General features: G+C 44.4%; 5 protein-coding genes across 15 annotated transcripts in view; all 5 read right to left on the reverse strand.

Annotated features, from left to right (window-relative positions):
* LOC6620300 (voltage-dependent calcium channel type A subunit alpha-1) overlaps positions 1 to 5087 on the reverse strand; it is a 51992-nt gene extending 46905 nt beyond the window's left edge. For 7 of the 9 annotated variants that reach the window (XM_032726762.1, XM_032726763.1, XM_032726761.1 and 4 more), the window contains exons 1-2: positions 4855 to 5087; positions 41 to 359 (exon numbers count right to left, since the gene is read on the reverse strand). In XM_032726762.1, the coding sequence (XP_032582653.1) occupies positions 41 to 359; positions 4855 to 5072 (537 nt within the window). In that variant the 5' untranslated portion in view covers positions 5073 to 5087. Of the gene's footprint in view, positions 1 to 40; positions 360 to 908; positions 1334 to 3822; positions 3909 to 3946; positions 3979 to 4854 lie in introns of those variants that run through there. The other 2 variants (XM_032726765.1, XM_032726766.1) reach the window with 2 other exon arrangements.
* An 838-nt stretch (positions 5088 to 5925) lies between these two features.
* On the reverse strand, positions 5926 to 7906 carry LOC6620303 (serine protease gd). Of its 2 annotated transcripts, XM_002044475.2 has the most exons (5): positions 7607 to 7906; positions 7404 to 7554; positions 7180 to 7339; positions 6555 to 7106; positions 5926 to 6452 (listed from the first exon to the last, which is right to left on the reverse strand). In XM_002044475.2, the coding sequence occupies exons 1-5, from the start codon at positions 7817 to 7819 to the stop codon at positions 5942 to 5944; spliced, it is 1587 nt and encodes a 528-aa protein (XP_002044511.1). In that variant the 5' UTR covers positions 7820 to 7906; the 3' UTR covers positions 5926 to 5941. The 2 variants fall into 2 exon arrangements, with proteins under 2 accessions (XP_002044511.1, XP_032582666.1); XM_032726775.1 differs by lacking the exon at positions 5926 to 6452 and having other exon boundaries at positions 7016 to 7106; positions 7162 to 7339.
* A 223-nt stretch (positions 7907 to 8129) lies between these two features.
* On the reverse strand, positions 8130 to 9051 carry LOC6620304 (protein twisted gastrulation). The gene has a single exon (XM_002044476.2). It carries the CDS (start codon positions 9033 to 9035, stop codon positions 8292 to 8294), a length of 744 nt encoding a protein of 247 aa, XP_002044512.1. The 5' UTR covers positions 9036 to 9051; the 3' UTR covers positions 8130 to 8291.
* Positions 9052 to 10004: 953 nt separating this feature from the next.
* LOC6620305 (fibrous sheath CABYR-binding protein) lies at positions 10005 to 12759 on the reverse strand. The gene is made up of 6 exons (XM_002044477.2): positions 12514 to 12759; positions 12352 to 12455; positions 12221 to 12292; positions 10907 to 12159; positions 10643 to 10829; positions 10005 to 10575 (listed from the first exon to the last, which is right to left on the reverse strand). Exons 1-6 carry the CDS (start codon positions 12602 to 12604, stop codon positions 10180 to 10182), a joined length of 2103 nt encoding a protein of 700 aa, XP_002044513.1. The 5' UTR covers positions 12605 to 12759; the 3' UTR covers positions 10005 to 10179.
* Positions 12760 to 12862: 103 nt separating this feature from the next.
* Positions 12863 to 23753, reverse strand: LOC6620306 (sushi, von Willebrand factor type A, EGF and pentraxin domain-containing protein 1). 2 transcript variants are annotated; one of them, XM_032725143.1, is made up of 15 exons: positions 23610 to 23753; positions 21845 to 22433; positions 18292 to 18554; positions 17153 to 17627; positions 16924 to 17076; positions 16714 to 16863; positions 16458 to 16634; positions 16000 to 16295; positions 15532 to 15940; positions 15251 to 15430; positions 15061 to 15187; positions 14884 to 14996; positions 14463 to 14816; positions 13879 to 14403; positions 13453 to 13586 (listed from the first exon to the last, which is right to left on the reverse strand). In XM_032725143.1, the coding sequence occupies exons 2-15, from the start codon at positions 22011 to 22013 to the stop codon at positions 13453 to 13455; spliced, it is 3525 nt and encodes a 1174-aa protein (XP_032581034.1). In that variant the 5' UTR covers positions 22014 to 22433; positions 23610 to 23753. The 2 variants fall into 2 exon arrangements, with proteins under 2 accessions (XP_002044514.1, XP_032581034.1); XM_002044478.2 differs by lacking the exon at positions 23610 to 23753 and having other exon boundaries at positions 12863 to 13586; positions 21845 to 22013.
* Positions 23754 to 24707: the final 954 nt, after the last annotated feature.

Genomic DNA, 24707 nt, shown 5'->3' on the forward strand with positions numbered 1-24707 from the left:
CCGTTCACGTTCCGTATACCAATAACATAATTGATCTTACCAATTTTTGAGCCAATACTGTCTTGTCGCCCCCTGGCAAGTGCTCCTCTAGTGCCAACACAACACAGTTGGCTATGATTGTCAATAACACAGCGTATTCAAAGGGCGGCCATTCTATGATGAATCGTGTGTACTTTCTAATTGGGTTATCCTCGGTTAGAATAAACAATGACGTCGGACCACCACCTGGTGGGTTTTCCTCTTTTTTCGGGCCACCCATTCTATCAGCTAAGCGATGGGCTCCCTTTCGACCCAAGTGCCCCCCGCCTAAGGAGTCCTGTTGATGCTCTGCTTGCACTACTTCCTGAGCCGCTTCCAACCTGTATGGAAAAGGATAGAGTGTAAAATATTTACATATGCACTTCCTACGCGAATCAAATTGAGCTATTCCTAGTCAGTTACTAGCGCCTAACATACATAAACCAGATTTTAATGAAGGAATAATTGTTTGGCTTGTATGTGTACCTATATCATTACTGGCCTTATACATTTAAATTAAAAAAAAGGATTTCTAACTTAAATAATCTCAATTCTTGTTGTCTCTAAAGTATTTATAGAAGTATTGCTCATACGCCATGTGGGTGTTGGTTTTGGTCTCTATATTTCATATTTTGCTCACATTACATGCCTGGTTTTAATGTGGTTTAAATATAAAATGAAATTAAAAAGAGACTTTATATTTTGACTAACAAACATCCCAAGGAAATATTCCGTACGGAGTTTACTATTAAGTTTGGCAAAATATATTACATTTTTTTTAGCTTGAATTCAAGGGAAGGGAATGTCAGTCCCGTCCCGAGATTCAGAACATCAAGCTGTTGGAATTCTGAATTCATAATATTTTGTAATTAGATGAAGGTGTCACGTACCGTCACTGTATCCAATTTCTGATACTTTTGTAACGACCGCTCGGCCATAATTATATTAAACAAGGTCAACCACAATACGCATTTGTCGGGAGTGACACGCCGTCCGTATGGAACGATAGCGGCAACTGGACATTTAGCTCGCGAGTCCGATGGCTGTTGCTGGTGATTACTGGAGGATGTGGCGGTTGTTTAGGATGGAGGCTGGTGGCTGAAGGATTCCGGCTGCGATTCCTTAACTGCCTTAACTCGCGTCCTCGTCCTGAATCCCTCGATCGTTGATTTCGGCTCGTCTGTTTTTTTTTTTTTTTTCTTTTATGCACGTTATTATTTATCCCTTTGACGTATTTATCGCTCTTTAAAACGTTGTCTTTTATTATTATTTATTAAGTATTCCGCATTACCACCGTGTTATTATTGCACTTGAACTGAATTTGAAAATACGAATTCGATTAGATGCAAATCACACTCACACACACACACCCGATTCGATTTTGATTTTGATTTCGATTTGAAGTGAAACTGGTCAGATTCCGGAATCTCTGTTTCATTCGCTTGGCTTTGCGGTGGTTTTGAGTGTTTCGATGTTGTGCTACTTATTTTGCCAACCGATAATTATGATGCGCTCGGGTCAATTCAGTTCATGACCTATTGAAAACATGCTCATACACTCGCGCACGAACATATACATACATATGACTGGATGGGAATGGGTACGGGCATGGGTATGGGAATGTGGTTACTTAGGTGCATGCCAAGTGCATGGCTGGTGTTATTTTTGTACCCAATATGGGATGTATCTATAGAGAACCAGATCCACAACATTTAGGACTGGCAATGGCTATGGACACGGTCAGCAGATAGATGTGGTTATTTCGGTTATAGGTATAAAATTCCATTACTGGAACACGCCATGAATGAAAAACGTTAGGGGATGAAAAAGTCAGAGGCTGAGAGACTGGCACACATACAAATGCATGTGTATGGAACACCAAAAAAAAAAGCTCAATACACTCGCACACACACACATACACGGGCTGTGGTGAGTTGTGAAACGGTGAGATTCTGAATTCCGACTGGAAGAATTCTGAAAACTTGTTTACCTTTTCGCGAGTATTCTTGAATTAACAAATTAGCCCATAAGGCAGTGAAGCTACGAACAAGGTTTTATCTTTACAGTTATTTGCAGATTAATCAAATGTTTTGATTTATTTCGCTGATAACAAGAATTGGCATTTGCAAATTTCAACTCTCTCCATTCCATCCACACACACACACGTACCGGCAGAAGCTCTCTCTCTCTCTCTCTCTGGTTTCAACAATCACTGGGTCACACCGATAACGATAACATCGCAGCCACAAATCGCTTGCCTACTTTTAAGGGCCCAGTAAATCTGGTTGCATTTGCATTTAAATTAACTATTGCCCTATTTGGAATAGGTCATTTTCAATTGCGCAAAGCAATGTCTTTTCCTTTAAAGGAAATCGTTGCTGTTAAAAGCAATTATATAGTTCCAGCTCTATTTTCCCTAGTGACGTCACCAGGCACAGTTGTTTGCAGTTTTTTTTTTTTTGTATGTTGACGATGTTATTCGGAACGAGTTTGGGTTTTTGGAATGGGCAGAAGCTATATATATCTGTGTGTCTGACTACAATCGGGCCACAGTGAGACCAACGAACCTGTAATTGCCAAAAATAAACAGCAACAATGACACACTTGCCATCGTCGCCCCCTCTTAACTAACGCTTTATGTTATTTTTTTTTCTGGAAACAGTTACACTTTTAATTGGGCTTAAAGGACCAACTAACTGAAATTTGATATGTCGTTATAATTTAGTTACAGAGCACACGACTACCACAATATTTGTTCATATGCTGGCATTCATACGAATATTCATATGAGAATTGTACAAAGAACAGAGACAAACAAATTTTTCACTTCCGTGCAGAGAGGAGCACATCATTAGAATTCGTTTCCGGTATGGAAAACATACACATGCGTATGTGTGTGTGTGTGGTTGGGTTGGGGAATTTACGACTAGTAAATATTTGTGTGAACTGGGAATATAGTTAATTTAAATATTAATTCAGGGGGTGCTTCCTGCTACATCGCCGCAATTCATTCACCTCCAAAGTGCGTGTACACGTCACAAAAATAAACGATATACCGATAGGCTAAAACACCCGAAAACTCCATATCTCCTTTTCCTTCTCCTTCAGCTTTAGCTTTGGCTTTAGCTTTTCCTTTCGCCTTTGCTTTTCCACTTGCCTCTTGCCACATCGACTTCCATCCACCGCAATATATAGCACCACCAACGCAACATTCCGCCCGTTGTGCTACCGACCCGCTGACCCAATCCCAACAACTATGTATATATATATATATATGGCTATACATATATATGTATATGTATATGAATATGTATATGAATATGTATATTCGTGCGGGTGTGTTGGTGTGTGTGGTGCGTTCGTGGTGCTTGTTAACTTTAACTTTTACAACTGGTTTTTAAGGATAACTTGGGTAATTGGGACTTGAAACGATTGTATATATAGGTATATGTATGTGGCTAAAAATAAAAATTAGATCTGGGTGCCTGGAGGAGCACAATCAGAGGTCGTTTATTGGCTTCACTAAGCCCGAATAATGCTTTTCACTTGGTTTCCCGATTTCTTTTCTTGCTATTTTTGCTGTCCTCGCCGCCATTGTCGCCAATTCGACGTTTTGCCATTGGGTTTTCTCACGATTTTCACGCTTTTCCGACTATATTTCTTGTTCTTGGTTTGGATGTTTGTAGTGTTTTTTCACCACTCGACCCGAATTCGGATGCCAGCGCACACAACATTCGAAATGTGGAATTTTCACAGCACTTTTAAGCCCGCATTGCGAGTGATTTGCACTTGATTTCTTAATACCAGGCTTCTGTATTCAGCCACATTTTGGTTGTCGCACATTTGCTGTTAAATTTGATGGGTCCGAGTTAAAAATAAAAAACAAAAACCGCTTCTACGGGAGCTGTCACCACCGACTTTGTCTCACCAGTTGGACGAAAAACTCAACAAAACGCAAGACTTCAACTCGGCGACTTTGTATCACATACTACCACATCGCCAGGGTCCACACACACGCACAAAGGGCAAAAATATGGGGAAAAAATCTACCAGCCCTGCGCTCTGCGTCCGCCCGAAAGCTCCGTACCAAGCTTCAGTTCAAGCTCAATCGGAGGGGTGGATGCACTGGCCAGCAAGTGCGGGCGAGAGCGCATGCGTGTCCTCCAAGGAAACCCGCTCGTAGGACCGTTACAGTCGTCGATTGAGCTTTAAGCTCCGCTTGCTCTTCACCCCTTGGGAACAAAACTATCGAACTTTCGAGAAATCGAGGTTTTAAAAACCGGGCTTAAATCATAATTCTAAACTTTAAAAAAAAGATGGGCGAAGTTTAACCTACTTAACCATCCTAAGAGATATTTAAATATGTTTAAGGTTGCTGATTTACTACTGCCAAAATTTTTGATAAAGCTTTAAGCTCTGAATACTTTCAACCCCTTATTATAAAAACCATTGCATCAAGATATCGGTTATTTGAAAACCCGGCTTTAACCGAATTACAAAGAATCAAAGGGGCTCTCATGCTTGACCTAATAAATGAGTTTAGAAAACAAACGAGCAACATATTTAACTCTATTTCAGACCTAATTTTATCTCTGTGCATTTCAATAACCATTGTCAGTTGATTCAGTTATTAAGAACAGCAAAGTATTTTCCGAAAAGGTGACATTCCATAATAAGTGAATTTTTTTTGTGCATTCTATCTATAATAAGTTTAGGCAAGTCAGTTTAAAGCTAATGGATTTTTACAATTTTTCAATACTTTTCTAAATATCAATTGATCTTTTAAAAAGATGTTAAGTTTAAATAATTTATATTTAAATTGTTGGTGGTACTCACATTAGGTCGCCTAGATTTGGTCGCGTCTGGACAAGAGCGAAGCTTTCCGGAGCCCGGCGCCTTTTGCTGGACCCTTGCGAGCCGTAGTGCGTGCTCCGCCGGATGACGCCATCGCCGATGATGGCAATATTGTCATCCAGGCCGTTGATGTTGCTAATGGTCAATCGCGCCATAGGAGATGAGCCCCTTCTGCGACGAGCTCCCACTCCGCCCAGCATTCTGGGAATCGGTGAATCGAACTTTGCAATGCGCGAAATGTACTCCAAATATGGCCATTTCTGTAAAATATTCACTACCAACTACCGGGCACGTTCACAATTCAATGCGTTGCACTTGTCTGAAGATCTTCATCGATTGCGGATGTCCGTAGACGAACGGGCCCAGAGCCCCGGGTGTGATGCACCAGCTGCCACGGTCCGGACGGAACTAAAAGTGGATGGCTACCGCCGACTGCTGTCGATGCCCCAACAACCCAGCAAGATAGATAACGGCCCAGATGGCGATGACGACGATTGCGGCTGATGACGTGCTTGATAGTAGTCAGCATATGCGCAGTGCAGTCTGCCGCTGGTAATTAGGGTGTCCAGGTGTCCATGGGTGAACGCCACTCAGACGGGCCAGGCCGCCCACTCCGGAAATTGGCAGCTTCCTTTGTTCACGAGCACCAACACACTGATAACAAAGGCATGGTAAACGTTACTCTGTATTACAATAATTTTCGATATCAAACATACCTGTGATTCTCTCTACATACATGTTTTCTTTATGTTGGTCGGAGGAACTTTTAAACATTGCAAATTTCGAGATTTTTAATGTTAATTTTAAGGTGGAGATCCAAAAGCGCAGCCATTCTATGGGAAAATTGCTTTTGGCTTTCCCGTGCCATAATTTATTATTTGAATTGCCCTACTGTCTTAGATAAAAGTATAACTGAAATGCCATAATCAGAAGTTTTCGTAGTGAAACTAGCCAAAAAAAAAACCGATATCCGCTAATTACTCCGAGTAACTTTTTCCCATCGCCATGCCCAAGGGGCTATCACAGCGCTCACTTAGAAATGCGTTCCCATACACATTTCGGATGCGATTCAAATTACGAAGGCCGTGATCCAGTCCAGAAACTTGGCCACGTCGGCATATATGATGTACTGGTTCTTACAGCAAAGCTTATGGCTAGATTCCGCATCCGGTGACTCTACGGCAGGCAGGGCCGCTGATACTGTGCCACGCAGCATCCAGCGATTGTTCCGGCGTATGAAAAGTCCGGCCCCCGATATACCGGTGTAAATGCTCGCACCGCTCTGATGCGTATCTTTCTCCCCCTGGATGCCGGCGCAAAAGGTTCGGTTTGAGGACAGGCTGCGAAAATGGGCATTGGCCCGAAAGCATTCGGCATTGCCGACAATGGGAGCCTTTACTACCTTGGGTGCACTGGCATCGGTGGAGATCTTGCCCGGTAGCCCCGACGACAGCTTCTGATCCTGCGTCCTGTTCGTTCTGTCAAAGCTCCAGCCGATGACGATGCCCCGCTCGCCCACAATGTACTCCGTTTTGCTGGAACCAGACCACAGGCAAGCGGGTCGAATGAAGGTGTTAAATCTGCGAAGAAAATAATGGTATGTCAATATAATAAATGATATTTATATTGGGTCTTAAATCGCGGTTTAGATTGAATATGTATACTTTAGGCATCGGACCCACCGAACTTCGTCCTTGAGTATAATCACTGCGATATCCGCATCGTAGCTGCTCAGCTGACTGTTGAAGTCGGGATGAATGTAAATGCCATCGACGGGGGCCGCCAGAGATCCCTCCTCGTTCCAGTTCTTCAGATTGTGGCGACCCAGAAAGACGAGCACCTCGTTGGATGTATAGCGTTTGTTGAACAACTTGAAGCAGTGCGCCGAGCTGATTACCACGCGTGCCGAGATAAGCGAACCGCCGCACTGAAAGTCCAGGGAGGTCAGGTTGTTCACATAGATGGCCGCTAGCCAAGGCCACGATCCTCTGGTGATCGATGGCAGGCTATCTGCGCTATCGCTTTCTATCGCTTCTGCTTCTGATTCGTCCACAAACTGATGCTCCAGGACATCATCTTCATCGTCATCGACAAAAACTGGCGATGTGATGCCATCGGAGCTCTTTGGTTCACCGATTTCGCCATGTAGTGATTCCGTTCTTTGGGACAAGTGAAAGTCCAGATCCCTGTCGATGCGTCCGCAAATCTCCTTGGGCGCCTGGGCAAAGGGTTTTCTACAAAAGCGGACATTAAGTAACGAATGAATGTGACGATCGTGTTTTAACCGACCAAAATCCGGATGCATACTTCTTGAACTGGATGTGCGGCGTACTTGGCTGCTTGTCGTCCGTTTTTCGCACCTCCTCCTCCTCCTCGGGATCCAGCAGCAGGGAGCTCTTCTTATCCGGTATAAAGGACAACTTCCTGATGTGCTCCAACTGGATTTGGGTCATGAAGATGCTGTGCTCTGTGGTGCGGGCAAACAAATCATGGGTTAAATCGTTTGCTACCCAAGTTCCATGGATACGCACCGCCGGATCCGAAGCAGATCACATGATTGTTGGCCGACATGAGGAGCAGCTTGGGCGGAAAGTGATGTTTGGGAAAGCGGATCTTGTACAGCACCGGTGCATTGTGGGTGAACTTGCCGCGTGTGAGTAGCTCGATTTCGCCCAGATAGTTCTGTGTGTACTATGAGGATTAGGTAACATCTGGATGACACTGTACCACTTACCGTGGTGGGCTTGCCACGCATCGAGAGCGTCACTCGGATGTGGAGCGGCTGGTGGCCGTCCGGACTGCGCACGGCCATCAGGCCGAACCATTCGCTGCCGTCGAAGCGGTACTGAAACACCTTGGGGCACGGACTGATCGGCATTCCCTGGGCGACCGCCTTGGTTACGTGCTCGATGCAGAGGATGAGGATCGCCGCCAGGTGCAGCCTCATCGTTAGTGTCTGGGAATGCCCGGATGAAAATGATTTTCACTCAAAACAAACGTAAACAACAATGCCGCAATCTCGATCGAAGCTTTGACAGTCCGGGAACACTGTGTGCATTTTATCCACCAACAGAGTTGCCAGACCAAGAAAATAGCCCCTGTTAGTTGAAGTGAGAGAGAAATGCACACGCAAGGGAAATTGATCCTTCAAATTCTCAATTCCGTTCAAGTTCAAATTTTAAAAAGATGAATAAATTATATCCCACAAATATTGATTCAACGTAACATTTACTGGATACTATTAGAACTTAATGGGATATTTTTATAATTTCCAAGTTTATTGCTGTCTTTTTTAATATGAACTTAAATTAGCAAGGCATTTGGTATTTTTACATGGATATTTACAAAGAGATCTTTTGGCATGATGAGCTCCAAGCTCCAAATTGGAGAGCCACATTTATTTGAAATTGTCTGTGCTATTAGGAAAATTCATCCTCCTCGCCATAGCCCCACTCGTCCTCGATCTCCTCGTTGCCAAAGAATCGCTCCAGATCCTGTTCAGCCTCCGCCGGAACGGTATCGGCGGTGAGCAGCTGATCCTGATCCTCCGGACAGCCGCGGCAGCGACTCTCGTTGATTCCGTAATTGAGGCAATTCTCGCCGACGCACTCGCAGCATCCGTCGTGGAACCATCGATAGCTACTGGCTCCCATGCTCTCGCATTGCTGCCGGCACTTGTTCGCCCGGATGCACGAGTTCACATAGATCACGGTGCATAGGGTGACACCTGCAGCCCCGGCATTTCCATTTCCGTTTCCGGCATCACCGCCTGCGCCGCCCTGGACGCGCTGCTTGAAGCCGGCTCGCATGGAGAACCGTATGGTGGACCATTCCTCGTCATCCTCGGCGGTTAGAGTGTCGAACAGCTCGGGCACTCCCTCAATGTCGCCAATCTCCGAGCGCGGCGTCAGCGAGGGCAGGACATCCTTGTGCTTGGGACACATGTCGAGGCAGCCACAGCACTCGATGTACAGTTCGCCAAGGCAATTCAGACAGTCCTTGCAGCAGTGGCAGTCATTCAACTTGCACTGGCAGCTCTGGGTGATGAGGCACTTGGACACCACCGATCCGCAGACCACCTCGTTGCATCCATCGTCGTTGGCCAATGATGACCACGGTGCGATTCCAACGAAAAGTATGACGAAGTAGCACAGCAACTGCATTCTGGTCAAGATCTCGCGGCCTTATGATACATCCACGATTACGGCATGCCTTTATATGTTTTGGTTATAATAGTATCCAGGTGGTCAGGTAGATGGCTAATCCTTACCACAATTCGCTAATCCTCGTGTCGCGAAAATCAGGTAGTTGCCCACATCAGCCGGGCTGGTCATTTAAAACCATTTAGAGGCAACTCCCCCTATAAAATAAGGGATGATCATCTCAAAATAACCTCACCTTTTACCTATATTATTGACTAATATGAACCGCCATAAAATAAGCCAATTAGGTAACATAAATAAAGTCCACTGCTTGGCTGACGCAAAACGCAGATTCTTAAACCTATGTCTTAACCGCAAACAGGTATTATTAGCTCTAAGGAGCTAAAAATCATCACATGGCTAAAAGAAAAACTGTTTTGCGCAGATATTACCAATGCTAAAGACCCATATCATTTTTAAGCGGATACTAAGATATTAATTTTTAGATCAATTTTTGCATTTTTGTTAGGTATCAAAATGTGAAAAAATTAAAAAAAATAAATTACTCAAATTATAATCCAAATCGACTGGAATTTAAATAACAAACTAATTAAGGTATAACATTCCATATATAGACCATTATTTCGAATGTTCTGACCAAAATACTGATTTTTTTTATTTACAAAAAATCGGGGAAACGATTTTTGATGTAACTTGGTCAAAAATGGTCACAAAACCAAAATAATTACCGTTTTATGCTCCTAATTACCAATACTAACCATCCCTAACACTTTTTGACGAACTTTGTAAATTTATTTTTTGACCAATTTTTTGCATGTTTTGTAGATCACTAAAATGGTCAAAAAACTGAAAAAAATAATATATCCAAATTTGGATGCCATTCGATTGGGAATTTAATTATTCGAAACATTATTTCCAATGTTTTGACCAAAATACTGATTTTTATTTGCATAATTTCAGATAGCTATGCACATTTCAAACGCAACGATTTTCGTTACGCAACAAATTTAATGGGTAGCGATATTACTTTTTCTTTTTTTTTTTATTAAATAGATAATTTTAACATTTCAACAACTTGGAATTTTTGCGCATACACTAAAAACTTTAGTAGCCAAATAATGAGTGCTATTGGTTGTCATACTGGTTACTCGGCTGCTGGCTCAGGTGCTGGCTCGGCAGGAGCAGGAGCTTCTGCCTCCGGCTCTGGTGGCGCTTCGGCTGCAGGTGCCTCCTCCTTGGGCGCCTCATGTGGCGCCTCATCCGCTGCTGGGGCTTCCGGAGCTGGAGCTGGAGCCGGTGCCTCCGGCGCCGCTCCTTCGGCGGCTGGCTCAGCTGGTGGTGGGGCTACCGGTGCGGCATCTCCGGCTGGCGGTGCTTCGCCAGCCGCTGGTGCGGCATCTCCTTCCACGGCAGCGGGAGCCTCTGCGGCGGTAGCTTCTGCTTCGACTGGAGCAGGAGCCTCCGGAGGATGAGCCGCCGCTGCAGCTGCAGCTGCAGCCGCAGCCTCCATTTCCTGATTGATTTCGGTGGCCCGCTTGCTCTGAAAAAACGAAATATGATTAATATATTTGTTATTGTTGATGTAATAATATTTAGATATAACCTACCTTCTTCTTTTTCTTTTCGACCTCGACGACGACCTCCTCCTGGGGCTTGTAGTCCTCCGGGAAGAACTTGAGCGCCTCGTCCTTGCCGACAGTTACATTGGGACTCACATAGCTGGGACCGTACGAGACCAGGGATAACATCATGTTGGACTGGACCTTGTTGACCTTCAGCACGATCTTGTCGCTCCTGCAGTTGGGCAAGAAAGAGATTGAATATTGAAGTACTATTGAACAACTTGGACTAATCCCGGCCAGAATACGTACGCTGCGTGAGGGCTGCTCTCGTACTTGTCCGTTGAGGTGGCAATCAATTCGGCCTCATCCGGTTCGGCGCTTGAGAAGAATCCATAGAGCGGCACATCGTCCTTGTGTCGATCGATAACATGCATGATCTCCTTGCGCTTGGAGGCGTCGAAGGCCATGATGACGTGCGGCGGTTCCGGTTTGGGATCCGGTGGCAGAAATCCGGACGTCTGACCGCGGAAGAACACATAGATGAGAGCGGCATGGGTGCGTCGGCTGTTGGGCACCCAAATGGGTGGCATTTTCACCGTCTTGGTGCGAGTGAGTGGCTTCGGTGGCTCCTCCTCTTTGATCTCCTGCACCTCCTCCTCATCTTCGCCGGCCTCATCGACGGGATCCACTTCCAGCTCGAAGCCGGGCATGGATGGGATCCCGCCCATTGCATCGCCTCCGGGCTCAGGCATGACTGTCTCCTCCTCGCTGGCCTCCTCCTCGGCATCCAGATCGGCTGCTTCCTCTTCGGCCAGATGCGCTTCCTCGTGGCTAATGGACTTGGTTTTGGCCTTGCTCTTGGTCTGGTGCAGCCTAGCCTCCTCCTCGGAGCTTATCTCCTCCACCCAAGTCTCGCCCTCCTTCAGCTCCACCTCGACTTTTAGTTTCATGGTTGTGATAAGCGGCGGTATAACATGCTCCTCGGGTATATCATCGTTGGGCGGCGCCACTCGCTCCTTGGTCAGCTCGTGGGCATAGGCCATCAGGACGTTGGGCACTGTGCCGATGCTTTCGTCAATCTTCCAGAAGCACATGAGCAGCTCCTTGCCGTCCAGTTGCTCGATCACATCCGGCGGCATGGGATTCTTGCATGCAAAGTTCACAGTCTCGAACTGATCGCTGCTCACCTGGATGACCCGGCGATCCTTGCACTGCATCTTGAGCGCCTCGGCTGGTTCGGTTAGCTTCTTGAACATATCGCGATTTACCTGCGGTCCAAAGACCGTCACTCCAATATCGGGCATATTCTCCATAATGGAGTCCGTCACATGGGTGAGGTAATCAATCTGCTTCTTGTGCTTTATCTCGCGCTCCGCCCGCTCGGCCCGCTCGATGGCCTCCATCTTGATGCGCTGCTGCTCCACCTCGATGGGCTGCAGTTCGTCAAGTCTGTAGGTGCCTGGACGCGATGCCTTCTGCGTGGTCTTCTCTAGCTCTTTCATCAGCAGCCCCACCAGCTTGGGCACATCCGAGCCGAACAGAAGATTAACGGCCCTGCCGCCCTATAAATCAGATATTATATATCCCTATGTCTAACAATCCAGTGATAAAACTAAGACTTACGGTCACAAAAAGCCAGATGGGCTCGCTACGCTTATTGAATCGTTTCAAGGCCGTGATCGTATCCGATTTGCACTAGGTAAGAAATCAATTAGGGAGCTGAGGATCAAAGTGAATAGTACGAATTAACCCACAATGGCCAGATGCAGATTATCGCCGCCAACATCCAGTTTGATTTTACGCAAGGATCCGACCATACCCTGGCAAGGACCACACCATTCCGAGTAAACATCCAAAACTGATGGGAGGGATTACTTATAGAGTTTTTCAGACCCGAAAATGGGCTGCAGACAAACCCAAGAGTCCTGGCCGCTCCATGAAACGCTCCAGCTCCTCGTCCGTCTGGATGTCAGCCTGCAGTTGTTGTTGTCCCCCCTTCTTTGCCATTTAGCCAAAAATTTGCATACCAACTTCCGAAAACCAAAAAAAAAAAAAGAAACGAGTTTTGGATTTTGTTTCTGAATTTTGAACGCCTATTTTTGCCCCTTTCAATTGGATGCCAAAACGAAACTGAATGTTCCATGAACTATTGATTAAACAAGACGCCCCATTTTCGCCCGCCTCCCAATTTATTTGTTCCATTTACCAGTTTTTTCTCCTTTTTTTTTTTTTGCATTGAATTTAAATACACTTGGCAATCGTAAATAAATTAGTCAACCACAATCGTTTAATTGTTCGTAAAATTAACGCTTTTTACATTACACACATTGGCGAGTTCTTACACATTGCATAACAAAAAAATTGTTCACTCCTCTCACGCTACAAATACAATTCGAATAATTTAAACAATACAAACAAACAAAAATACGAGTATGAATATGGAGCGCATATCTTTCGGCTCGTGATCCAAAATTCCTACGCGACAAGTCACGATTTCAGTACATGGACTGCAGAGTAGGTACATCGATTTGGATATGTTAAGTTCATATAATAATTATAATTATAATAATAGTAATAATAATAATAATAGATTATGCGGTATATGGATAGACCTATGTCATACGAAGGGGCTACAGTGTACATGTGCGCAGGGTGAGCAAGTTTTAAAATTTAGGCGAACTACGAGTAACTCAAAACCTCCCTTAAACAATTAATATGTACAGTTATTAACACAAAACTAACGTTTAACGTTCGTCAATTAATTCTGTCATCCGTTGCCATCCCTTTGGATTTCGATATCAAGACAAGGATGCTTATATAAATAAGGATATCGATATATATATCGATATCGATCTCTATCTCACGGAAATCCCGTTGATGGTGATGACATTACTGGCCACCGGTTCCGGTTCGTAAACCTCATCATTGGTGCGCATCTCGTAGGGAGCGTCGTAGAATTGCTCGTTTGGTATTTGATCGTAAATGTTTTCTGTAAAGAAAAAGAAACAAAAAATATATAGATAATAATGTAGATAATAAGTGAATTTCTAAAATAGTTTTACATGTTCATAATATTTAACATGTCATTTTAATATTAAACGTCCTGAAGATTTTCAAATATTTCTAAACTTTTTTATATTTTTGAAAGCTTAAAACATTTATAAACTACTACTGAAGAAGATTTAAGTATTCTACCCATTTTTAAATATTCGATACAATTATTGTGATATTGTTTATATATTTATGAATATTATGTTCCATATAATTTAATTCCCACTTACCCGACCGATTGTTGTTCAGTCTTTCACCATTGCTATTTGCATCCGGATTACCGCCACCGTTGCTCCTTCCGCCGGCTCCGCCGTGGAACGTGTTGAACGTCGCCGACGGATTGTTGTCCATGTGCATCCGGTTGTTGGCCTCCAGTGTGGAGTAGGACATTACGGCGGCATTGCGCTCGTCCTTCGTCTCTGCCGCCTGCACGTTCTCCGTATTCTTGACGGGTCTCGCCTTGTTGCGATAGAGGAAGATCAGACCAAAGATCACCAGCAGGGCGACAATCACGGTGGCACCAATGCCCACGCCCGTGCCCAGCTCCGAAGTCTCCTGACCCTCCGCCGTGGCCAATTCACAGCGCGGCTGCTTGCCGCTCCAGGCTCCATCCTCGGTGCACTTGCGCAGGTATTGGCCAATCCGGTTGTAGTTCGGTATGCAGTGATACTCCGCCGACCCGCCGTACAGCGTGGAATCGTTGACCACTATCACCCGACCATTCTCGATGGCCAGCGGACGACCACAGTCGACGGCTGAGTTAAAGACGTTGCGAGGTGAATATGAATCTTTGGTTAGAGTGGCATATACTTACGTCTGCAGGTGGGACTCTTGCCAGTCCATTTGCCATTTTTCTGGCAGACGCGCGTATCGTTTCCCATCATGATCCTGCCCTTGGCGCACTTGAAGGTGGCCACGGAACCCACAGCACGCGGACCCGCCTCTACGATCAGATTCTCATTGATGTTGGGCGTATCGCAGACCACCTCGACGCATTCCGGCGCCTCGTGGCTCCAGTTGCCGTGCTCCGTGCACAGGCGTCGTGATACTCCGTTCAGCTTGAAGTTCACATTGCACTCGTAGAGGACAGCGGCGCCGTAGTAGGTGGCATTTGTGGCCAGGACCACCTTGCCATTGTTGATGCCCTCCGGAGCACCGCACTCCACATCTGAAGAGGATTGCAAAATATGATATCATGAACTGCATTCTTGGTAGGATTGGTTCTATATACTTACACACACATTCCGGAATGGTGCCGCTCCATTGTCCACTATCCGTGCAGGTGGCCAGTGCCTCGCCCACCATCTTGTAGCCCCGTTCGCATCGGTACTTGGCCAGTGCTCCAATCCTACAGAAGAAAGCAACCCATAGAATTAGAAGGAGCATTCCGAATGGTGGGATCTATCAATTACTTGTAGGTTTGAGCTGTGTTCTGCGAGGATTCAGCGGTGCGGATAAGTGTCCTTCCATACATGCGATCATTCCCGGTGACGGAGAGCAGACTGTGCGCAGCCAGTTTCGGTTCCGGACAACGGATCTCTGTGGAAGATGTACGCGATGAGCAAGTGCATCGTTGGGACATCTATTCGCTTGGATACTCACCCTCGCACTTGGGCGACGCATCGCTCCAGACAGCCGATTCCAGGCACGTGCGCTTGAGGACTCCGCTCAGTTTGTGCGATTGGGAGCAGCTGAAGACCACCTCGGAGCCCACATATGTGGTATTCGTCACGTACTTGTGGCTGCCATAGGGAATGGGCAGGATTGTGCCGCAGTCGATATCTGTATCGAAAGAAAGATTATATTTTATATATATATAATAATTATAATTACTATGTAGAAGTAAGAAGGTTCTTCTGTAAAGATGGTAACCGATGACTTACATTCACAGTAGGGCGCATCGGCACTCCATTCCCCGGAGTCCAGACACTCGAGCACCGGAGTGCCGTGCATGATGTGACCGGGATCGCAGTTGTACTGGATCTTCGAATGGACATTGTAATCGTAGCCGATGACAAACGAACCGGATGGCACCGATGGCGTCTCGCAGGTGACCAGTTCGCAGACGGGCGCCTCACCCGACCACTTGCCATCCCGGGTGCAATAGAGCTCCGACTGCCCGTCCAACCAGTGATCCTCGTCGCACTCGTACTTGACCACCGAATTGACGGTGGTGGTGCCGTTCAGCAGGATGGCAATGCCACGATTTGGTCGTGCCGGTGCACCACAATCGACGAATCTGCAAGAGGGCGTCTTGCTGGACCACTCGCCACCCAAGCCGCACGAGATGATCTACAGAGTGAAGTTAACTGCCTTAGTTGGTGTACGTAACGGGTTGATTCATTACCTACCGCCTCGCCAACCAGCACATAGCCCGGCTCACAAACGTACGTGGCCGTGGAACCGGCCCGCTTGTCATTGAATCGCACATCGCCACCGGCTATGGGCTGCGGATCCGGACACCAGTCCACCAGGCACTCCGGCTGCTTGCCACTCCAGCCGTCCACGGCGCACGTGCGATTCTCATTCCCGATCAGCGTGTAGTTCTCGTGGCAACTGTACGAGGCCACCACGCCGAAGCTCGTCCGCTCCTCCGACATGTGGATGGAACCAAACTTCAGCTCCGGCAGACTGCCGCAGTCCACATCTGCGGGAGAGTTCAAGGATTTCGATGTGAGATTTTTGATTGAATTTAATTACAAATGAAATTGCAACCCATTTGCCATAATATTTCTGCATAATTGTTTGATCATTACACTTCTCTTTGTTTTGGCTAACTGAAGCAGTGCGATTGCACAATATCGCTTACATTTGCAGGTCGGCGAGGAGCCACTCCAAGTGCCATCGAGTCTGCACTCCCGTTCCGTCTGACCGAGCAGCGAGTGGCCCTTGGGACAGGTGTACTGGATCTTCTCGCCCAGAGTGAACTTTTTGCCCATGACAGTGGTGTTTTGCTGGGCATCCGGCGAGCCGCAAGACAATGGAGCTGCCGGAAGAAGGTAAAGAGACAAAATGAGACGAGCTGGTGATGTGCCGCCATGTGATGGAGCACTGGCAAGACCTACAGTGTTGGCAGATGAAGTGCAGATAGTCCAGATTGCAGCCCACATCGTTCCACAGCCAATTGCGACCTCCATCGAGGACCACGCAGTTCTGCTCGCCATTGTAGTTGTTCGGCTGGTCCTTGCCCCAGGTGGGCTTTTGCACCACATCGCCTGGAAGTTAAGATCAATCATTAGTTAAATGATAGCAAGTCGCTTATTGGCCAGACCTACCGTTCACCCATTTCCAGGTGCGCGATGTGATGCCCGGCTCCTTTTGGGCGCCAATCCACACAAGCTGCGGCTTCAGTTCGCTCTTCCGGCGCTCCAGCTCGGACAAGATGTACGAACTGGTGGCGCCACGAAAATCGTGTACCAAGTCGCCACCTATGATTATGGAGGAATTCATCAGTGCCGCCGGTGGACATGCCCACATAGCGAGGCGGATGGCCAACTAACTCACCAGTTTGCTTGCAAATGGCTTGCGCCTTGTCGAAGCTTTCTCCTTTTGTGATATGAAAGTCGTAGCAGGTTTTCGAGAATGTCGTTACCACGGTGTCCACACCGATTTTCGGACTCAGGCATCGATCCATGGAGAACTCGTCGTTGGTGAAGGTCTCCACCTCGCACAAGCTGAGGCTGCCCTCCACGCCCACCAGCTGAATGGCCACATACTGGCCGACCAGTGGGCGCGCGCACGTGAAGGTCTTCACCACGCCCTCGTCCAGGGTGCCCGGATACCAGGCGCACAGCGGATTCCGCTGCAGATCCGCACTGCTGTTGCCCACACGGATCTCCAGATCCTGCAGTGGCTGATGGCCGCAGCAGCCGCGCGTCGTTATCCGCACCACGTGCACCGCCTGCGGGGTGAGGAGATCGACGCGCCACCACGGCGATGGCTCCTTCTGCGTCTCGGAGCACTCCTGGCCATCGGGATTCTGGGCAGGGAATCGGAAAAGAAACTCATTTTATTCCAAGCCAAGCGATTGAGTAGCTAATGCAGTTATCTTAGTTAGTTTGAGTCTCAAGATAAACATTTTCTACTTGGCCAACATGGCGGATGAGTAATATTTCTAGTTATTTGCATATTATATATTATTTATTATCTATAAAATTTTCCACGCTAACTTAAAAAATATATTGCCAAGCTTTATTAACAATTTCAATAGCTTTTAGTAAATTCTATTATTTTAAATCTATGATATTAATTTTAACAACTTGTTTTAAATCACCTTTTGGATATGAATACATCAATATTTTTTGGCGCAGCCTGACAGATATTATTGTTATTGTTTTTCATTCGCTAAAATGGCAACTACAAAAAAATAGACAAAACTAGCAAACTGAATGTATAATTTGCATGCGATTAATACAACAATTTGACACCTGAACACCTTGAACTTTGACTTGTCGCATGAAAAAACGAAGCATGCAAATTGCAACAATATGGTTGTTAATAATACTATTCGCACTACGGATTAAAAATATATTTGGTAGTAATTAAATCAGTTAAACAGGTCAAACCAAAAGTAAATGAAAGTAAAATTGGCCATTTGCATGTTGGATTGGATGTTATGTGTCCAAAGGACGTGGCCAACTCACCTTGTTGCCCGGCTTGCCATCGTTCGCATAGCTAGCAGGACCGCTGCGCGTGTAGGAGCTCTGGTTGACCGGCTTGCGGTACGCCACATTCACCCCGCAGAAGGGCAGGTCCCGCTCCCAGCCCGTCCGCCGGTCACACTTGACCGCCGATGGCCCGAAGAGCTCGTAGCCAGCGTCGCACTCGTAGTGCGCCTCCGCGATCTGGGAGTCAACGGTGATGGTTCGCACCTTGGCATTCAGCGGCACCGCCGGCGGACCGCAGACTGAAACAAAGGTAATAAACAGCAGGCATAAGACGTTGATATTTGTATGATATATATATCTATACTATATATACAACACGAAAGACTTAAATCTCGAATATCCACACACTCGCCGCTTGACGCAATCGAGTTCTTTTTTTTGCCGAGAAACTGGATTAATTAAATGTAGCCAGAAAGCGAGTTTTAATCGCTTTAGACTCGCCTCAGCTTAATTCATTTTCGAAAGTGCTAATTGCTGTGAGTTTTGGATTTATCGAGGGAAATGCTAAAGATTTCAATGGGTGTTAGAAAATGGGTGTTAGAAAATGTTAGCAAGCATTTAAAAATTGCTCAAAAATACTTAAATAAAGGGTAAGTAAATACACAATAAACAATAATAAATAATAATAAATCGACTTACTTAAGAGAGAATATTTCCTATAAAAGCCTATTTAAATATATCTATTTTTTTATTTTTTTTTTTATTTAAAAAAAAAACAAATTTTTTTTTCTTTAAAGTAGAGTGTTAAAAAATATATCTAAAGCACGTAGAGCCGCAAAAAAGCAAACCAGTTAAGTCGGCTGAGTTGGGAGTTTGCTAAACGATTCCTTATATAGGACGCCAAAAGTCGTGTCTCTTTGTGTTTTTTTTTTTCATTGCGTGGGTATTTTATTTTTTCTTTTTTTTACTTGCTCGTATCTCTCAGCCTTGTTTCTCCATCCGACGAAACCCGTGACCCATTCAGGAAAATTGTAATTTTATAAACGAACACTTTGAGCTAAGAACTTGTGAAAAGTATTTTTCCTATTCCCATGATAAATATGCAAAAGCCTAAAAATTCCAATGCTCCCACAATTGTTTGTTGCTCACAAAATTAGCAAAAAAAAAAAAAGACTACATAATTATGCTGTTCATAGCTTACATATATATGTATATTTCTTTGGGCCTGAGTAATTTCATTAAGAATAAAGCGGCAATTAGGGGACAATGTGAAAAAGAGCGCGAAACGGTTTGGCAAACATGTTTTTGGCCAAGTTAAAGGGCACAAGTTGGCCAAGCCAAGCTGTCTTGTTTCCAAGGGGAACGCCGTTTTGCGAGGCAAACAAAGTGGTTGCGAAATGCAAAGTGCGGTTTGAGTGGCCCAGTTACCACTTTTCTGTATTTGCCGACTGTCTTTCGAACCTAATCTCCCAAAAAGATGCACAAGCCAGTTGAATTCAAACGTATATTCACCTGGCTTATTTTTTGGCAAAAAAAAAAAACACAAGCTGTCTCGAAATCCGACTAAATCGAATTTGAAAACAGTATTTTGCATACGTAGGTTTCTCAGATCGAAATTGGCTTTTATTTGTTATTCGACTGCAGCTGTTGATGGCAGTCAGTCTTGACTGCAAAATGGTAAAATGGTAATGGTAAAAAAAAAAATGGTAACAGCTGCGCTCGCTGAACTCGATGATGTTATTTTTTCCCAACCGCCAAAGAGCCGTTATTGTTATGAGTTTTGAATCGCATTCATCCGGTTTTACTGGTGTCAATGATCTTCCTACACACTCCCAGCCATCCCCCATCCATTCCTCCATCCGTCCATCAATCCCTCCTTTCCTCCTTTCCTCCATCCATCCAACCATCCAACTTCCTCCGAAAGGTAAAAATGCTGAAAGGGCGTGGATCGTTGAACAGCAATGAAGGAAACCAGATTTTTGACAATTTTTTTTATAGGAGAACCCAGTAAGGATGCCTAAAACATTTATGGCTATGCTACAGGCCACGCACAGTGGGAAAAATGCGGGAAAACTGGTTTAAATGAAGAAGAAGCCACCAAAGTAGTTACATTTTTCATACTAAGCCTCATTTACTTATGAAGTTGTAATAAGTTGTAATAGGCAATGAAAAGTTATATATTTTCTATTTTTTACATAAAAAGTCCTGATTAATCCCACTGTGCGTTGGTTCGAAAGTTGCGTATTTAACAAGATTTTTTGGTCTGCGATTCATGGCTGACCTTCGAAAAACTGAAGTCAAGGCGGAATCAGCGTTCAAAGACCTAAAAAGAAATTGTTTCGAAATCTATGAATTATCCCATATTTATAACTTTTTTTCTACCTGAAAAAAATGCGCAAATATCAGTGTTTTTAAGCCACATAAATGAGTGAAAATAGCTGCTCAGTAGCAAAAATAAGCTTTGGGTATTGTGGCTTATTAGAAAGGTGCCCCATATTGCCGATGTGACAACATCGGTGGACGACGATGATAATCAAACGCAAATCGCCAAGGGAAATTGTTATTTAGTGCACGTAGGAGGGCGCAATACCTAAATATATAACTACATACATATGTGAATGGTTGGATACCTGTAACTGTTGGCTAGTAAATCAACAAACGGTGAAATGTACAAACGCAATCACGTATTGCACGACGTGAACTTGTGAAACTTTTGAAGTAAGAATGTCACAAGCAAAGTGCCTTCCTCGAAGCCAACATAAAACCCAACTCAAACACAAGTCGTTCAACCACTGAGTCTTCAGTCTTCCAGTCTTCCAGTCTTCCAGTCTTCCAGTCTTTCCGTCTCCGAGTCTTTGAGCATTTCAGTCTTTCGAGGCACTGCGTCTGTGAAACTTTCACTGCTCCACTCCAGCCCGGCTGTCCATTTCTTCTCGCCCCTCCCTCCAAATGACCCAAAAGAGTTAGCCCCATTTACTTGGCGGCCGAAGCAAACAAACAAACAGCCAGAAGAAGAAGAAGAAACAGGCCATAAGGCAATTTATGTCTCACAGTAATTGGGATGTCTCTTCCCAAACTCTAATTGAAATCACCCCATTAACTGCAAGATCATTACTATGGATTTTGTATGGAAATACTCAAGTAGTTTTGTTAAGAAATTCACATAAAATTTAACATTCTAATCTTACTGATCATTACATTCATTATGAGTTTAAATAAGATTACTTTTCTTCAAAAATCTTCTTTAATAGAGAAGATTGATTATCATTAAAATATGGTATACAGATTCCGAAAGTCACCACTAACAGCTTTTTTTGAACCCCAGGATTGTGTGTTTCTTTTAATTATTTATATAAATATTTATTAAATTTAAGAATAATAAATTACCCGAAGATTACATAAATCGAAACGCGTCTGAACTTATAATTAACTTGAAGCTGCTCATCTGGCGCTTTCCCAAGATCACAAAGAACGACTTGAGAAATCTCAGCGTGGTGACCCCGTTTAGAGGTGATAATTGGAAAATACTACGAGTCTTATATACATATATATTTATATATAGATTGTATATAGTATGGGATGAACTTACTTTGGCCATTCCCAGCTGCGCACAGTGCCAGCAGCAGCAGCATAATGAGTGCCATTGCATTTGGAGGAGTCATGTCTCTTTTTGTGGCCCGTTGCAATGGATATGTGGATATGGATGTGGATGTGGATGTGGCCACGGATGCATCCAGCAGCATGTTGCAGCAAAACATTGTGTTTGTCTGCTGGTGGCAGGTGTGCTGGTATTGTTGTTTCCAATGCCCGGGATGTTGAAGTTGAAGTTGATGATTATAATGCCCGATGCCGTTCGTTGGCTGACGATTAGCATTAGCTTTGGCTATATAGCTTTAGCTTTTGTTGTTTCAGTTGGGGTGTTTTTTGTTGTTGTTGTTGCGGCATCAGCAGCGATTAATTTATGCATACACTTGTCGATTATTCATATATATATATGTATATATATCTCGCTATTTTTTGTGTTGAGATTGTTGTAAAATTTACACATAAACATAACACATAGATGGCGTGAGCGATCGTGATGCGTTCATTAAGGTTTCACTTTGCATTCACACTGAATTTCCACTGGCTAATTATGATGTTTTATGTATATTACATATAGCACTGGATACTGGATACTGCATAAAATCATTGTAATAATCGTGATAATCACATACATAGTATTCGCTGTCGGCCGTTGACTTCACCCTCACCTGTCCAATTCAACCGCTTGCCCAAGTTCCCATACCTTGCTAGCTAATATATACATATCCATATGTATGAACAACTATATAGATATAGATATAGTCTGTCGGGCCGTCTGAGCGGCTCAGTTCCATTCGATTGCTTCGATTGAAAAAGTAAAAGTAAACTTTAAATGGCTTCCCTTTTTGGGGGCTGCCCGGCTATGCCATGGGTATTCGAAAGAATAAGCCACAGACATTCGATGAAATATATATGTATATAGATACAGATACATATAGTATGGTATAGTATAGTATGGTATGGATAAAAGAGAAACAAACGAAATCGCCCGAGGGCGAGTGTTGTGTATTGGTGTTGCTTTCAAGGTTGCAACTACTACTGCCACTCTATAAAAACAAAATAATAAAAAAAAAAAAAAAAACAGAACCCACTGGGACTTGGTTTCACTTCGCCCCGGGGATATGGATCTGAAAACTTGAAACTGGGTACCATCCGGTACAACTTTCGTGCGAGAGCCAGGCCACTATCATTTTATATATGTATGTGGTATATATCTTTCACTAATTATCGGCTACTGTGGATAGCCGCTGGTGGAGAATTAGGAAAGTTTCGGCTTGGGCACTCTAATTCTTTTTTGGTCGGTGCTAATTTGAGCCGTGCGTGAAAGTACACGGTTTTTTATTATTTTTTATTTTTTTTTTTTTTGGCTCGATGGAGAACTAGAAATATTGGGGCACACACACACACACAAGCACAACACTCGATCAAAAACATTCCCGATTTTATTTGCATATTATAGTATGTGTGTACACATACGTATCTCAGCCATGATTCAATATGACCGGATTTAGCCGTTTTTCTGGGTGGGAGCTGTAAGACAAGCAAACTCACTGAATCTCTGACCAGTTCACACACAAAAAAAAAAATAAATAAAAGAAGAAAAGAAACACTTTGAAAACCACTAAAACAAAAATATATACAAAACAGTAACCACACACAGGAAAAAAAAAATAAAATAAAAATAAAGAAAAAAAAAAAAAAGAGCGCGACTTGGTTTTGCGGCTGAATTGGATTGCCGAGGAAAATGGGAAAAATGAATGGCTGGCTACCTATGAACGTGAACTTATTTCTCGTTTTGGGCGACCTGGGCGCATTTGCACGAGTTATTGCTGCTGCTGTTGCTGCTGCAACGGCGAAACAAAAAACCGCCGCTTTCCGATGCGAAACTCCCAGCACGTCTGCTCGGAATGAAAGTTGGCTTATAACTGGTTTTAATGTCCCACAGAAGTTCGCAGCGAACCGCACTCCAAGCTGTATCAAGCCACTCTGCACCGCAGCCGAACCCATACGAACCAAGCCGAACTAGCCCGAACCGAACCGACCCGAACCGACCCGAACCGACCCGAACCGACGCAACACGTTGCGAACTGCGCTGAGCTGAGTACTGCGCATGTGCAGCGACGACTCGCCAATGGAAGCAACCATGGGACAAAAAGAGGCGCTTTTCCCATTTATGAGTTATTTTGATAAAGATCCTACATAGTTTCAGAATCTGCCACAATACGATACTCCCAATATTTCCTAGGTTATACATCTTTTGTTAGCCTTTTCAGTTGAATCAGTTAGTAAGTTGGCCAAAATGGCCCATTGTGCACCGTCACCAACATGAGGTTGATTGGTAGGTTGTCTGCTTGGCTGACCGATCGCCGCTTACACTTGACAAACAGACATTCTCAAAAGTTACTAGATTTTCCCAAAATTGTTAAAATATTTGGAAAGGCGAAAGTATGCTTGGAGAACTTAGAAAACAATGTGCTTCTCACACACTTTTCTTATCACTTCGATCCGAAAGCGAACTTTACAGTTTATTATTTATTAACTCAACCGGTTCTGAGTCGAAAGTATATATAATATATATATATAAAATATTTTATATAGATTTTGCTTGAAACTTTTCTTTATTTTTGTAATTATGCGCTTTTACAAGTGGCCAACTAATGCGGTTTTGATGGAAGTTACTTATGCATATATTTTGATTTTTGTTGGTAACTTACCAGTTCAGTCCCATTTCTCGCAGTGTAGTAGCCTTATTTACCGCTCGACGAATGGCGGTTGCTTTTCGCTGGTCGCTTGGCTGTCTTTGCATTGTGGCGTCGTTGCCGACGCAACGCGAAACACAATATGCGCAATCGCAGAGCTTTACACAA

Source organism: Drosophila sechellia, chromosome X, assembly GCF_004382195.2.
Source record: "Drosophila sechellia strain sech25 chromosome X, ASM438219v1, whole genome shotgun sequence".
Classification (NCBI taxonomy): Eukaryota; Metazoa; Arthropoda; class Insecta; order Diptera; family Drosophilidae; genus Drosophila; species Drosophila sechellia.

What these genes read in the sequence shown, in the direction of transcription:
- LOC6620303 (XM_002044475.2), bottom strand. Translation starts at nt 7,819, where the DNA reads ATGAGGCTGCACCTGGCGGCGATCCTCATCCTCTGCATCGAGCACGTA. An exon ending in TGCGTGGCAAGCCCACCACG is followed by an intron (nt 7,555 to 7,606) that starts GTAAGTGGTACA and finishes TAGTACACACAG; the next exon opens with AACTATCTGGGCGAAATCGA. An exon ending in GATCTGCTTCGGATCCGGCG is followed by an intron (nt 7,340 to 7,403) that starts GTGCGTATCCAT and finishes CCCGCACCACAG; the next exon opens with AGCACAGCATCTTCATGACC.
- LOC6620304 (XM_002044476.2), bottom strand. Translation starts at nt 9,035, where the DNA reads ATGCAGTTGCTGTGCTACTTCGTCATACTTTTCGTTGGAATCGCACCG.
- LOC6620305 (XM_002044477.2), bottom strand. Translation starts at nt 12,604, where the DNA reads ATGGCAAAGAAGGGGGGACAACAACAACTGCAGGCTGACATCCAGACG. An exon ending in GGAGCGGCCAGGACTCTTGG is followed by an intron (nt 12,456 to 12,513) that starts GTTTGTCTGCAG and finishes CCCTCCCATCAG; the next exon opens with TTTTGGATGTTTACTCGGAA. An exon ending in TCGAAAAGAAAAAGAAGAAG is followed by an intron (nt 10,576 to 10,642) that starts GTAGGTTATATC and finishes TCGTTTTTTCAG; the next exon opens with AGCAAGCGGGCCACCGAAAT.
- LOC6620306 (XM_002044478.2), bottom strand. Translation starts at nt 22,013, where the DNA reads ATGTTTTGCTGCAACATGCTGCTGGATGCATCCGTGGCCACATCCACA. An exon ending in CTCCTCGCCGACCTGCAAAT is followed by an intron (nt 16,296 to 16,457) that starts GTAAGCGATATT and finishes ACTCTCCCGCAG; the next exon opens with ATGTGGACTGCGGCAGTCTG. An exon ending in CGATGCGCCCTACTGTGAAT is followed by an intron (nt 15,431 to 15,531) that starts GTAAGTCATCGG and finishes CTTTCGATACAG; the next exon opens with ATATCGACTGCGGCACAATC.